Source organism: Haliotis cracherodii, unplaced genomic scaffold (assembly GCF_022045235.1).
Source record: "Haliotis cracherodii isolate W230 unplaced genomic scaffold, xgHalCrac1.p SCAF_13, whole genome shotgun sequence".
Classification (NCBI taxonomy): domain Eukaryota; kingdom Metazoa; phylum Mollusca; class Gastropoda; order Lepetellida; family Haliotidae; genus Haliotis; species Haliotis cracherodii.
This window is the reverse complement of record NW_027266268.1, coordinates 36636633-36652064: the sequence shown is the minus strand read 5'-3', so window position 1 is coordinate 36652064 and position 15432 is coordinate 36636633. Positions and strand designations below refer to the sequence as shown.

The 15432-nt window shown below is 40.7% G+C and overlaps 1 protein-coding gene across 1 annotated transcript; it reads right to left on the bottom strand.

Annotated features, from left to right (window-relative positions):
• Nucleotides 1-1215: 1215 nt before the first annotated feature.
• On the bottom strand, nucleotides 1216-15098 carry LOC139458678 (uncharacterized oxidoreductase MexAM1_META1p0182-like; the record flags this gene model as incomplete). Its single annotated transcript, XM_071240092.1, has 9 exons — nucleotides 1216-1510; nucleotides 2375-2450; nucleotides 2536-2572; nucleotides 3790-3859; nucleotides 4953-4993; nucleotides 5476-5614; nucleotides 9240-9332; nucleotides 9671-9801; nucleotides 15008-15098. Coding segments are annotated over 9 exons (825 nt in total), but the record flags the coding sequence as incomplete, so codon positions are not given.
• Nucleotides 15099-15432: the final 334 nt, after the last annotated feature.

Genomic DNA, 15432 nt, shown 5'->3' with positions numbered 1-15432 from the left:
TTATCAAGATACCATCCTATATCGAGGAAATATCTTATTCTTGATCTCTTACCAGTTTTTTGGTTTTGGCACCGAATGCGTGGCTTGCTTGTTGTCACTCCTGTTATTTGATGGGGGTACAGGACCACTCCACATAAAATTTTATCGTGCTACATTTTCCTAGGCAGTTGCTAAATTTTGCTTATTGTAATGGTTAGCAAAATATGATTATTTATGTTCAGTGGTGTTCAAGATATGTGTTATGCACACTGGCTTGTCGATATACTAATATTAACACAATTCAAGTTTGTCTAGCAAACCTTTTATACTGAACCTATCAAATACTTGACAAAAAGCATGGGCTGGTCTATTTATGAATAGAAAATGAAATGAAACCAATTCATAATGAACAAACTAAAAGAGGTATATTTGTTTGTTCATTGTATAACGCCGAACGCAATATTCCAGCTATATGACAGCAGTCTGTGAATACTCAAGACAATTCAGTTATTGGCTTCAAGGAAATCGATCTACCCAATTGGGATTCGATGACATGCGTTAAGCATGTTAGCGAGCCTGACCTCCTGATGCCCTTAGTCGTCTCTTACGACAAACATGGGTTGCTGGAGATCAATTCTAACTTCGGATTCGGATCCTCATGGGTTAATTATGGTTATTAATTGATGATGTCTTCTTAATTAAACCATGAACAATGATTTGTTTCTTAGTTTGTCTCTAACGTCACACGTTATATTTTCCAGCGAAATGACAACGGTCTGCAAATAATCGGGCGAGATGATTCAGTAAGGTAGGACTCTAACATGCGGCACGGACATTGGCTACTTAGCATGGTGCGGCAACATGCACTTACTTCGTTGCTGACTATGTTAAAGTCATAAAGTCATAAGGACCAGACATTCCAGTGATTAATATCGCGCTCAATGATAACCGCCGTCGGGGTATGATGACACACTCAACCAAGACACAGAATCTGACCACCCGATCCATTTAGTCTTACGACCAGCATAAGCAGATGGGGACCTGTATTCTTAGAAACCCTAAGGGTTCTATGATTACTGAAAGTCAATTAGGAATTGACTTTAATAATATTTTGCGTTTATGGAGTTATAAACTTAAAAACCTGTGTGCCAATTTGTATTCAAAGAAAGTCGCAATACCAAGAAGAGAATCTAGTCATCAGGGGGACTCGAAGTAAAGAGGTCGACATATGCGGAGAAAATTATAAGAACCTTTAATCAGCATTGTATTGAATACACGTGCAACGGTACTATGAGCATGATATCCAACATGCAAAGTGTAATACAAATCATCATCATCATCATCATCGTCGTCGTCGTCGTCGCCATCCATGTATGTAAGTAGGTCACAGTCTCCAGCCACCATCAGCGAAGAGAATCTCTCCTGTGACGAAAGCTGCCATGTCTGAAGCCAGGAACGCTGCTACCTGACCAATCTGTTCAGGGGTGCCTGGCCGTCGAAGGGGCGTGGCCGCAGTCAGTTCCTTTGTCATCTGTGATAGAAATACAAATTGAGTGGTCCATGTCTCATGTGCGATATATAGCCTATCTGTGCCAATAGCTGCGGGTTTGAACTGCTCCCTAGCAGCCTATGTTGTTGAAGTGGTTGAATGGAGGTCATTGTAACCCGTGGATTGGGGCGTTGCTCATAATATCAGTCGCGGGTTTGCCTGGTCTAGATTCGATTTTTGTTCAGGCCGCCTTCGTATAGCGAGAAAATTGCTCAGTGCGACGGTAATGAACACACGAAGGAACAGAGCTTCCACAGTACAAAACGCAGTCAGGATATTACTTCATGTGCATCAGGGGCGGCCGGGTAGCCTAGTGGTTAAAGCGTTCGCTCGTCACCACGAAGACCCGGGTTCGATTCCCGACATGGGTACAATGTATGAAGCCCATTTCTGGTGTCCCCCACCGTGATATTGCTGGAATATTGCTAACAGCGGCGTTAAACCATACCCACTCACTCACTCACTCATGTGCATCACCATACAATGGTATTTTGGGACACAATTTTAATTCTAGAGAAAGTGAATACTACACAGTTTTCGTCCTGTATGGTTATTGTGTTTGGCAGGAGCTGCAGTACAAGACTTAAATCACAGCTAAAGGCCAGCTCATTTGGCTTCGCTTAAAGTACAGAAGACAACTTTAATGAAAGAAAGAAAGGGCGTGAATTTGATGTTGTCTATCAGCTTGTTAAAATACAACTGAATGCATAGAGAATAATGTGTATATATTCATATGTAATTATTATAAGAGATCAGCTTGGTGCAGCATGGAATAGATGCATGGCGCACGGGACACCATGCGTGAACGAACGTACGTCCTCCTACATTCTAGAAAATATTACCCACCTCATCTGGCTCGAACCCTCCCGACGCCTCGTCAAGGTTGCTTCTCCGAAAGATGTCCGTCGGCACAAATCCTGGACTGTTGTCGAAAGGAAAAGCAGATGGTTTACTTTGAGAAAATCGGGTCTTAATTAGATAGACACATAACCAAAATTTATACATACTTGATAGAATTAACTCGAACTCCTTTGGGTCCAAGTTCTATAACACAGGAAAAAGGTTAATATCAATAAAATGACAGTAAGTGAGTTGATTGGGGTTAACGTCGCATTTAATAATTTTTCAGTTATATCACGACATGTCAGATTCATGCGGGAGGAAAATCCCTCAGGCACGGGTTTTATACTGACAAACAAGGACAAATCAGGGACTCGAACCAAGGTATTGCTTCCTGCAACGCATAACTGGCGCAGTCTTGCACAGCTAATCGCGGCGATTTGAGGACTGTGCTACCCTTGGCCTTAACTGTGACAGAGACTTGTTGGTAATGTAGGAAGTATGACGCACAGTGGAACTACAGCAATAGCGTCATCGGTTATGTGTGATGGCTTATAGACCTACCATTTAGGATTATGGAAACGTCTGTCTCGCTTTCAACATTCAGGGCCTCAGTAAAGCTTTCAAATTTTATGGTACACCTGTTGAGGACATTTTCAAATAATTTCCGATGCAATTGCCTATTTTACTTATACCTTCGCGTGTCTTTTCTGGTGAACAATTGACTTGACTTTGCACGTGTTTCTGACGGTGCTCCGGTGAGAGAGGTTACGCTCATCTTTTTGCGAACACTAAGTATCATCAACACACAATGCCATTTTAGAAAGTGGTCAAATGTCTGACACAAAGTCAGTGAGGCACCTAAACCTTTCAGGTTGGATCGCTGTCTTCGTGTACTGGTGATTAGGTGCCTCGGTCTGGCAGTGTGGGTTCGGATCCCAGTTGGGACCCAACCTCCTGAATAGGTACGATAATCTGTACTTTACTAAGAAAGTGTTTCTCCAAATATAACATTTATTACATTTGACCACTTTCTAAAATGGCATTATGTGTTCAAAGCTTTCGGCCATGGGAGCCGTGCTAATTTACACTTATCAGAGGGGTACACAAAGTACGTGATCTATACTACCAGTCGTCGGACTTTCATTTTGTGGGTTAGATCGCTGACTTTGTCAGCTGGCAATTAGGTGCCTCACTCTGGCAGTGAGGGCTCGAATCTCGGATGGGACCCAACCCCAAAAATGTACTAGAATCTGTACTTTACTAAGAAAGTGTTATCCCAAATATAACATTAGTTAGTAACATCAGTATTCGGCAGTGATTCACAAATACATGCTCGTGATATAGTAGGAATCGTACAATCGACTTGGCAGAGATTTCTTTTGAATATGGAAAGGGTTTCGTCGCTTGTATCTGCATACCCAGAGCCAAGACTTTGGTATACATGTCCATAGCAACCTTGCTCATAGAATAAATTCCTTCGCCAGTGCCCTGGAAAAAACAAATTGGAGTTATCAGCTATATACATTTATAGATGTAAGAAACATAATTATGATTGAAACATGGTTGCTTACAACCAATGTCATCTGTTTATACACCAAACGTAACTATTGACATATACGCTTTGACTATATAACACAATGCACCGGAAACTTACCTAATTTGAAAATATGCCATAAAATGGCAATATTATAAAAGACGCCAATGTTAGAATAGGTGATTGATGCAACAATGCAAGTACATACAATTATATGAATGAGTGTAAGCAAATCTCTAGGTTAAGCATGTGCATGCATGTTTATGTATGGGTAAGCACGTGTATGCAAGTATATGCATGCGTAGGGAAGTGTATGCAAGTATATGCAAGTGCATGCAAGTATGAGCAAGTGTAGGCTTGTGTAATCCAGTTTATACAAGTGTAAGCAAGTGTCAGCTTGTGTAATCCAGTCTATATAAGTGTAAGCAAGTGCCAGCTTGTGTAATCCAGTCTATACAAGTGCAAGCAAGTGTAAGCTTGTGTAATCCAGTCTATACAAGTGCAATCAAGTGTAAGCTTGTGTAATCCAGTCGATATACAAATGTAAGCAAGTGTAAGCTTGTATAATCCAGTCTATATAAGTGTAAGCAGGTGTAAGCTTGTGTAATCCAGTCTATACAAGTGCCAGCAAGTGTAACCTTGTATAATCCAGCCTAAATAAGTGTAAGCAAGTGTTAGCTTGTGTAATCCAATCTATACAAGTGTAAGCCTGTGTAATCCAGTCTATACAAGTGTAAGCAAGTGTAAGCTTGTATAATCCAGTCTATACAAGTGTAAGCCTGTGTAATCCAGTCTATACAAGTGTCAGCAAGTGTAAGCTTGTATAATCCAGTCTATACAAGTCTTTGTTGTGGTAACAACACATTTAGATGACCAGTTACTGCACATGTTCGCTTCTCCATTTATGGCGCTACGGTAAATGGTCAAGTAAACGGGAAAGTGACCTTCACCTACATGTACCAACATAAACGCAGCTGAACCTCAAGTAACTGACACCCTCTCCCTAACTCATCATCCACGGCTGATTCTACTGAGGTAGCTACTTACTGGTTTGCAGGATCCGGTGGACGAAATATTCACAATGTTACCTGTAATACAGCAAACAGCAAAAGTGACATTAGCAAGAGGTTCCGCAGATTCTGAAACACACCTCAGTTGGTATATAATAGACAGTTTGTCTAGGCCCAAGTTTAGAATGAGATGACTTTCTTAAGGCCAAAGTAAGCACAATTTATGGATAACAACTTTTTATGTAATGTAAAGGCGACGTTTCTGTATATTGATCCTTATACTGTTGTCGAGCAAGGCTGAATAATGTATATATTTTGTACCGTGTTCATTATTCAGCCTTGCTTGATAACGGTGTAAGGATCTCTGAAAGCATACCTTTCGAAAAAATAAATGCATTAGCATGTCACACTATGGCTGTAATTTTGCCGACATGACTTGACATGACATGACATGACCTAGTTGATGGAAGTAATGTTGTAGTTGATACCCATGTGTAGGAGTTTACATCGTTTATCCCTCACAACGATATCTACATTGAACTGATACATTAAATACATACCTTTGGTTTCAATCAGATGTGGAATGGCGAGTTTCGTGAGAAACACGTGTGCTTTCAAATTGATGTTAAAAATGTTGTCGTAATGTTCTTCAGTCACGTCGGCCAGCGGACTCACCTGGAGGATACCGGCGTTGTTAACCTGTAACCAATCAATCAGTTCGTGCTCCATAAACAACACACTGTGTTACCAAAGTTTGATAAATACATATATACATGCATGTAAGTGGTTTAACGTCGCTTTGAACAGTATTCCAGTTATATCACGGAGCATCAGCTTGATGTAGGAGGAAAGCCCGAAATGATGCAGGTCTAAGATGTTTACAACTTTGGTGAAACCAACCACCATTGACGTTATACATAATCGTCCATAACAATATGAGCCTGTGGTTAGCAATATTTCAAGTTATACAGGAATAATGCATAAATATAGAATATAAAACACGTCGACAAAGGACAGTAAAATAACTAGAGTATCACAGCTAAAATATAAAACTAGTAAGTAACCATAATAGTTTGACTATTGAGAAGAATACATTATAAAAATTGGCTAGGATCCCCAGCAACCAAACTTCAGCCATCATACAAGGGACCACGGGGACTTCCGGTACATCGGCGATAGAAGCGGAGGAAATCTACCGAGTGAAGACATTCAATCAGAAAGACGAGGTAACACAATCTGCCATTAGACCCTATCCGCATATTTCTAACTAGACCGGAAATTACTATTTTAATATAGAATTCGCGAGACTGACGTCTTGTGTAAATTGTACCTGGTGTAGATTGACGCTTACCATTGTCAAAACATTGCTCTCTGTGTTGTCTTTATGCCAAGCAATTAGCATAGGGTGAAAGCTAAATTTGCTTTCTTTTCAAATGAATGTAACGCATTAATTGTTACATTGTGCAGTGACGAGTCCTAAGAATCAACCCGGATACCCGAACCCTATTACCCTATATTACCCGGGTACCCGACCCCTATTTCCCGACACTACCCGGGTACTCATTGTAGCTATTAAGAGTTGGGTACAAAATGTCCGATTTCGAATTGTTTGACAGGATCCCTAGGAAAACGTAACTATTTAGATGCACGTAATAAACGATCTGGTCATACATACACTGAAGTGGACTGAATCTTTATCTTATGCAAACATATAACAGTCAGAAGGAATTCGTGCGAAGTCAGAAATAATAATAACATAAATATGAGCCACAGAGCCATATACAATAGAAATCTCTGTCAAACGGAGAATCGACCGTGCGATTCCGACTATATCATGAGCATGTGTTTATGAATCACTATCAGATAGTGATGATGCCAGGTGTTCGCGAAAAGGTGAGCGTGTCCTGCCCCACCGGTGGCAAGCGTCACAAATGGAATGCGAACAAAAGTACAACTTGTACTGTGACCATGGAGTTACAGTGATGTTTTGTCCTCAAACCATATATCACATGACTAACCACGAGTCTGGATAGTCCTCTGGGTACCTACCCACCTTTAGTCCTCAGTACCCACCTGACTCGAGTACCCGAGTATTAGCCGTCTCAGCAATGACAATGACAGCAATATTCATCGGTGGTGGATCAAGAGGCGGGATTCAGGGGGTAAACCCCAACTCCCCACCCCACCCCACCCCACCCCCACCCCCATGCCCCAACCCCCACCCAACCCCCACCACCACCCCACGCCCTCCTTTTGAAATCCACAACCAGTTAAAATCTACTCCGTCCTTCCCATCGAGGGTAAACAAACAGTTCGTTTGAAAAAAAACCTGGATCCGCCTCTGACATGACACACATGTACACACCATGACATTTATCGTTAAATCATTTGCAGGGCAAATACATGTTCTCATCATCATTATTTATATCATCTATTCTGTTTTATGTAATAACTGTGCGAAACATGTACATGCTAGCGAGTTTTAACCTGTTTCATATTCTTTTTTAAAACGATAACTCAATTAAATTGAGGGCTTGTCTTGGGAATAAATTGAGATAGGTCTGTCCTGCAAAATCAGACACATACAGGGGTTTCAAGTATGCATGGCCATGAAAGGGTATGTAAATTTATGTACACAAAAACGGTCCCAAAGCTGTTGCCTTAGCATGTAATCTGTTAAATTTGCATGGTCTTTTGTAATTGTTGTACCATGATAGTCAGTCACGGATTATTTTAAACAATAAATGCAGCATTTAAGTGCTCCTTGTTTGTGTGGATCTCTCTCATAGACAGATTCCTCAAAATGCAAGGAACACAAAACGGCACCTCCAGTCGGTTCCATTTTTTCTACCCTGACATCGCTGTATCTCAACTTTCCTACACGCTAAATCGGCCTTTTCGCTTGGCAGTTTGACGAAATTTCACCTTGTACTTTGTTGGATTAACTAGTACACCCCATGCAACATAATATCCACATTAGCGATTTCAATACCCCGAGAATATGGCAAAATCACTTCGTTGTCATGTGGATTAATGCACTATGAACGAAACAAAATGGCGGACGTCTTTCCGCTATGACGTCACAGGTGCAGCTCGGCCTCTCGCTGGGATTTCAATATGCATACGCGCGGGTGGTGGGATCAGGGCAGTTGTTTGCTGCTTGTTAGATAACAATGAAATTACATACGACTTTTCTTTTAGTGTAAATATGTACTTTCCTTGACTTTGAAACATGTTTTGAAAAGTTATTTTTCAATAGATCTCCTTTAATACTGTTTAATATGATTGTGATATAGTTTGACCAAGGTAAGTATTTTGATGGAACATGTGACACTCTTTCTTGTTCATATTAAGCTAACGCCGTAATATAACTGAATACTGTTAAAGGCGGCGTTAAACCCAACTCACTCACTCACTTTTTGATAACGATCCCTTCATGTAAGACGTCAACACCAGAGAAAATAACCAGTGTTGATCGTCCGACGAAACAATCATTGCACGCCGCAACAGGCAAACAGCGGTGGAAATAACATGTATGGACAACTGAAAATGAAGGATGACACCAGGTGTTCGCTAAATAATAAGTACATGCATGGTTATGATATAATAGGAATCGTACAATGAACACGGCAATTAGCAGATCTTTTTTCATGATTATGGAAATGCTTTTGTCGCTTTTACTTTTTTTAATAAAGAAAACATAAATTTCACCCTGTTCAGCCCATCCTCTCTAGGCAAGAGAGTTAAATGACAATAAAAGCATAGTTTCCACCCTTGTCGAACTTGGCTGGTATTATTATGGAATCTCTGGTTATCTAGATTTGGGCTGGTTTACCGAGTCGATGCACAGTCCAATCAAAATCGCGCAATGAAATCGAAATCCGGTTCGTAAACTGCCATGCAGATTGTTTTCGATTGCAGGATTTGCAAAGCATGTGCACCGCCAACTCGGTGTCAATAGATATTTTCCAAATCTTTTCATGTTTTTAACAAGGTGCTTATGTATTCTGATGCACTTTGCGATGTAAGATCCGTTTTATCTCAATATGGATCTTGATTATCGATCAGATCATCTCGACTGGGCGCCGCCATTTTGTTTGAAGCAAATGCAAGTGATACGAGAGGTGGTTCTGATTGGTCCATAGGAGAGTTATAGAAGGGACATAACTCGTAATAGCCACTAGAAGCGCTACCATCGAGCCCAGGACTTCCAGCCTAGTTCGGCAAGGGTGGAAACTTGACTCTCTTGCCTCGGGAAGATGTGTTAGCCATGATCATTGATTTAAACGTGTTCATTGCTTCGTCTGTCTTAACATCTACTTACCAGAACATCTATCCTACCGTATTTGGCCATGGTTCTGTCTATTAGGTTCTGTCTGTCCTCAGCTTTTGCTATGTCTCCAACTGTCGTGAGGATCTACAGACAATCCGAATACAGCATAATGACGTAGTATCGTTCAACATTGAAGGTGTCTGGATAAACGAGGTTCAATCATATGTGAAAGTCATATGAAACGTCTTTGAAATATTGCTGTACATCATTTCAAATATTTACTTACTATTTGATATGATACCACATGTTTGATGTGAGAAAATAATATATATTGCCCATGTATATTCATAAATAGTACACCACAGTTGTATAAGTTACAAAGAAGTATATTTGAACGCACACGTTTTGAAGTAACTGATATTGCAGAGACTGAATATTCGATGATATTATACATTATCAGTGTGATATTGGACTCTACTGACATCGCTTTCAACCAGTCCGGTTTCTTTGGCCACAGCCTCCAGATTGTCCTGTTTTCGTCCAGTTAAAGACAGTCGACATCCTTGTTTCGCCAAATACTTCGCGATCCCAGCTCCGATGCCCGAACTAGCACCTGCAATTAAAGGGTGAAGGGATTGTAGACTTCACGTCATGACCAACAATAAATATGGGTACTTCATATCATGACCAACAATAAATATCGGTACCTCACATCATGACCAACAATAAATATGGATACCTCACATCATGACCAACTATAAATATGGATACTTGACATCATGAACAACAATAAATATCGGTACCTCACATCATGACCAACAATAACTATTGCTACTTCACGTCATGACCAACTATTAATATGGCTACTTCACGTCATGACAACTATAAATATGGGTTCTTCACATCATGACCAACAATAAATATCGGTACCTCACATCATGACCAACAATGAATATCGGTACCTCACATCATGACCAACAATAAATATGGATACTTCACATCATGACCAACTATAAATATGGATACCTCACATCATGAACAACAATAAATATCGGTTCTCCACATCATGACCAACAATGAATATCGGTACCTAACATCATGACCAACAATAAATATCGGTACCTCACATCATAACCAACAATGAATATCGGTACTTCACATCATGACCAACAATGAATATCGGTACCTCACATCATGACCAACAATGAATATCGGTACCTCACATCATGACCAACAATAACTATTGCTACTTCACATCATGACCAACTATAGATATGGATACCTCACATCATGAACAACAATAAATATCAGTACCTCACATCATGACCAACAATAACTATTGCTACTTCACATCATGACCAACTATTAATATGGCTACTTCACGTCATGACAACTATAAATATGGGTTCTTCACATCATGACCAACAATGAATATCGGTACCTCACACCATGACCAACTATAGATATGGGTTCTTCACATCATGACCAACAATGAATATCGGTACCTAACATCATGACCAACAATAAATATGGATACCTCACATCATGACCAACAATAAATATCGGTACCTCACATCATGACCAACAATAAATATCGGTACCTCACATCATGACCAACAATAACTATTGCTACTTCGCGTCATGACAACTATTAATATGGGTACTTCACGTCATGACAACTATAAATATGGGTACTTCACGTCATCACAACTATAAATATGGGTACCTCAGGTCATCACAACCATAAATATGGGTACTTCGCGTCATGACAACTATAAATATGGGTACTTCACGTCATGACAACTATAAATATGGCTACTTCACGTCATGACAACTATAAATATGGGTTCTTCACATCATGACCAACAATGAATATCGGTACCTCACATCATGACCAACAATACATATGGGTACCTCACGTCATCACAACCATAAATATGGGTACTTCACGTCATTACAACTATAAATATGGGTACTTCACGTCATGACAACTATAAATATGGGTACTTCACGTCATCACAACTATAAATATGGGTACTTCACGTCATCACAACTATAAATATGGGTACTTCACGTCATCACAACTATAAATATGGGTACTTCACGTCATCACAACTATAAATATGGGCACTTCACGTCATCACAACTATAAATATGGGTACTTCACTTATGACAAGTAAAACTATTGCTACTTCACGTCATGACAACTATAAATATGGGTACTTCACGTCATCTTCAACTATAAATATAGATACTTCACCAAATATAAATATGGCTTATTCACGTCATGATAAACTATAAATATAGCTATTTCACGTCATGGCCAACAGTACATATAGATACTTCACCTCATAACAAGTACAAATATGGCTACTTCACGTCAGGACCACTTATATATATGGCTAAGAGATGCACCTACGTCTCAGATGCAGCGAGTCTTTTGGAAGACTTGCGTCCCGTAAGCGTGCCAGCAAAATATGTTTCTTGGTTCAGATCCTGAACATGTTTCAGAAGGTTTGTCGGCACCATGCTCGTGCTCGTGGGTGTCACCAAAGTGGTACACGGTTGTAAGAATACAGGACTATAGACTTTTATATTTATGTTACATTTGTTGGATAAAATATGAATACCGAACCCGGTGCTGGTCAGTGTTTAGTAATTCAAAAGTACTAAATAACTAAACATTTCTTGAGAAGGTAGACATTTGTTGAACATAAACTGAATAACGAATTCGCTACTGGTTAAATTTTAGTTGATAAAGAAACACCTGTAAGACGAACCTGCTGTTATTTTTTAAATTATTTACAGTGTATTTGATCACATTACTGCAGTTATTTGATATAGACCTTTTGAATCAGGAACCTGCTGTTACCTTCAGAATGCTGGCACTTGCTGGGTGAACAGGCGTATTGGTGTCACTATCAGCAAAATGCGATGCTATAACCGGTCCAAACGTGGAACCAAGAAAACCAATATATTGTAGAGTATACGTGTTCCCATAACAGCCGCCAAAGTTGTATGAAATGTTGTATGAATGCAATGCAACCTAACACCATGACACTCCACTTCTTGCATTGAGAAGGATACTCGGGTCGCAAACTTCTCGTCGCCTTTCCTCCAAATCAAACCTCTGTCATTTGGTCCAGTTACAACCTCAACGCCACTGCAAACGTTTGTGTCTGTTCAACGTCCTCACCACAACCGCCTTCTTCACTATGCGCCTGTAGCATCCTCCATGGTGTCATTATCTCTGGATTGTCTATGCAGGCACATGATTGTTCCAATTGTCATTATTTTCACGTGTAGTTCGATCTCTTCCGGACAAAGATTTTCGCCTGGCTTTTTGAGGAATGTTTTCAACAGATTCAGAATTTGTTTATAATTAATGCAAGAGAGTTACTGAGTGGGTGAGTTGTGTTTAACGCCGCTTTGTCAGCTTAATATTGGAGGAAAGCCCGAGGTGATGCACGTTTACCACTTCGGTGAAACCTACGAGCACGGATATGGTGCTCACCAAACCTAGGTACTGGTTCCTGGATTCGAACCCACAATGATAGGTTTCTGACATGCCACGGTTACCAAAGGTTTAATTACGACAGGACCATCCTTGCCCCCTCTCCTGAACGGAAACAACAGTATATATCATTGATCCTGGGTCTGGACGAGGCAGTATTGGACAAAGCAACGGTAGTCATTGTGTCATGTTTTAAACTAACAAGTATTATGACAATCATAATTTAGGAGCACAGAATCTGGTATTTGAACCTCTGTTGGCGGTCCTGGAATGATTGTGAGGGACATAGCACAGCGAATTGCGGCGTTTGAGACGACTGGGCCACACGTGACATTTCTTGATTAACATATTGTTTCAATTTGGGAATAGACTCGTAACACAGTACAATGAAGAGACCCTTCATTCTCCAGATCATCTGACCACCAAATGTTTTACCTCAAGCCCCCGATTGTTAGATGTCCAACACTTCATTAACAATCTGCATGGATTACCTTTTACGAACGTTTTAAGCCGTGAGTCGTGATACCGGCGTCGGGGCAAACCCGGAAGTGGATGTATAAGACTGCCAAGAGAGTGTAGCTAGAAGGGATTGCCTAAAAGTCGGGCCGGGCCGGGCCAAGACGGGCCAAAGTTTTATTGGCAATTACTCCATTATCGGCGACCATACGAGGAATATTATAATGTCGTCCACGTTCAATTTCTAAATTGTGAGAACTAAGCCGAAAACGAGTCAATGTTATTCTGAATTTATTTACTGTAATACTATAGTGGTATATAGGTAAATATAATACTAATCTATACATGTAAATACATTTGATAATGCATCTGTGTGTTAAAAGTTGATTTTGACAGCCCGGGCCAAGTCGGACCGAAAACTTCTGAAAGAGATTTTCTTAAGAAAATACAGCAAAAGTGTTTGACTTTAACGGATCAGTTTTCTTTAAATGTGATGTACCGTGACATTGTAAAGTGGTATATAGGTAGATATAACACTGATCTATAGATGCAAACACATTTGATGATACATCTGTGTGTTTAAAGTTGATTTTGATAGCCCGGGCCAAGTCGGACCCAACACAAGCCAAACACTTCTGATAGAGACTATGTTGAGAATGTAGAGGGAAAAGGGCTTCACTTTGAGCCCCTTGTTTTCTTTAAATACGGCGATCTGAGACACTATAAAGTGGTATATAGGTAGATATAATACTAATCTATAGATGTAAACACATTTGAGTGAGTGAGTGAGTGAGTATGGTTTTACGCTGCTTTTAACAATATTCCAGCAATATCACGGCAGGGGACACCAGAAATGAGCTACACACATTCTACCCATGACGGGAATCGAACCCGGGTCTTCGGCATGACGAGCTAACGCTTTAACCACTAGGCTACCCGACCGCCCCGAATCCATTTGATGATACATCTGTGAGGTTTAAGTTGATTTTGACAGCCCGGGCCAAGTCGGACAGAACGCTTCTGACAAAGATTTTCTTAAGGAAATACAGTAAAAATGCTTGACTTTAACGGACAAGTTTTATCCACTTGCAGAAAACATCCTGTGTTGGTTTGACATGAATTAGTAAAGGTTAATTAGGGATGCCAAACACGGTAATTAATGAAAGAAGAGTAGTCAACACACTGTCATTTCCTGTGCCAGGGACATCACACCCCTACACGGTAAGGTCGGTGAGAAACCTTCTCATCAAAGAAAAGACAGTCAAGACACTGACTTTTCTACGAGGACTCTCTGTATGTAGCTATAATTATCAGTTTATTACGTTGTTGAAGAAGTATTTTGATTCAAACTCAATTAAATGAGCAAAACTATACGTTTCTGGACAATTGAGATCTGCCTAGATATGCACGTTTCGTTTTATTATTCTGCAATCCATTTTTAGTATTACCCACTGGCCCGGACTTTTCTTGGCCCGACTTTTAGGCAATCCCGAGCTAGAATGTTGATGACAGCGCGTTAAAAAAAATTCATAAACTCACTCTATTACTGCTACTTCTACTTCTACGTCAGCTACGTCTACTATTACGTAACGGTTTGCAGTTGCACGCGATACGTCAACCCATCAGTCAAGTGTTGATATCGACAAAGCGGTCCATGCAGTGTTTAGCGTCCATATCATCTGCCAGCCCCCGTTATGGTAGCCGGCACTCGCCAGAGAGATTCACTGTGTCTGCAGCAACCACCCACCTGCCCTACCCCACCCTTCCTACCCCACCCTTCCTACCCCACCCCTGCTCTACCCGTCCCTCCAGTCCACAAGGGCGAGGCTGGCTGACAGCAGGTACCTACCGGTTACAATTGTCACCTTCCCCCGTAGAGACTCCTTGGCTGCGAAGTAGGTCACTCTGCAACAGGCCGTGTGAATAAATTGGGACAAATACCGCCCCGTAATCGCCGGACGTATTTACCCGCCAGCACAGGTCTACACCTTTGTGTTTTGCCTGCAGGTTGTGTGCGTGACAAACATGTGGGTGCTTGCATGCATGCATGTTCTTGTACTACTCCGGACTACAAAGCTTTTTTCCACGTTATAACACACCACAGTTTCACATGGATGTTCCACTCAGACAAGTATACCGAGCCGTCTTTGTTTTATCCCCTAATGTCGAAAGCCAACAACATTTACGATCTTTTAACGTCTTCTGGTATGACAAGGCCGGGGATCGAACCACCGATCTTTCGCTGCCCGGGCAGATGCTCGATCCACTAGACCA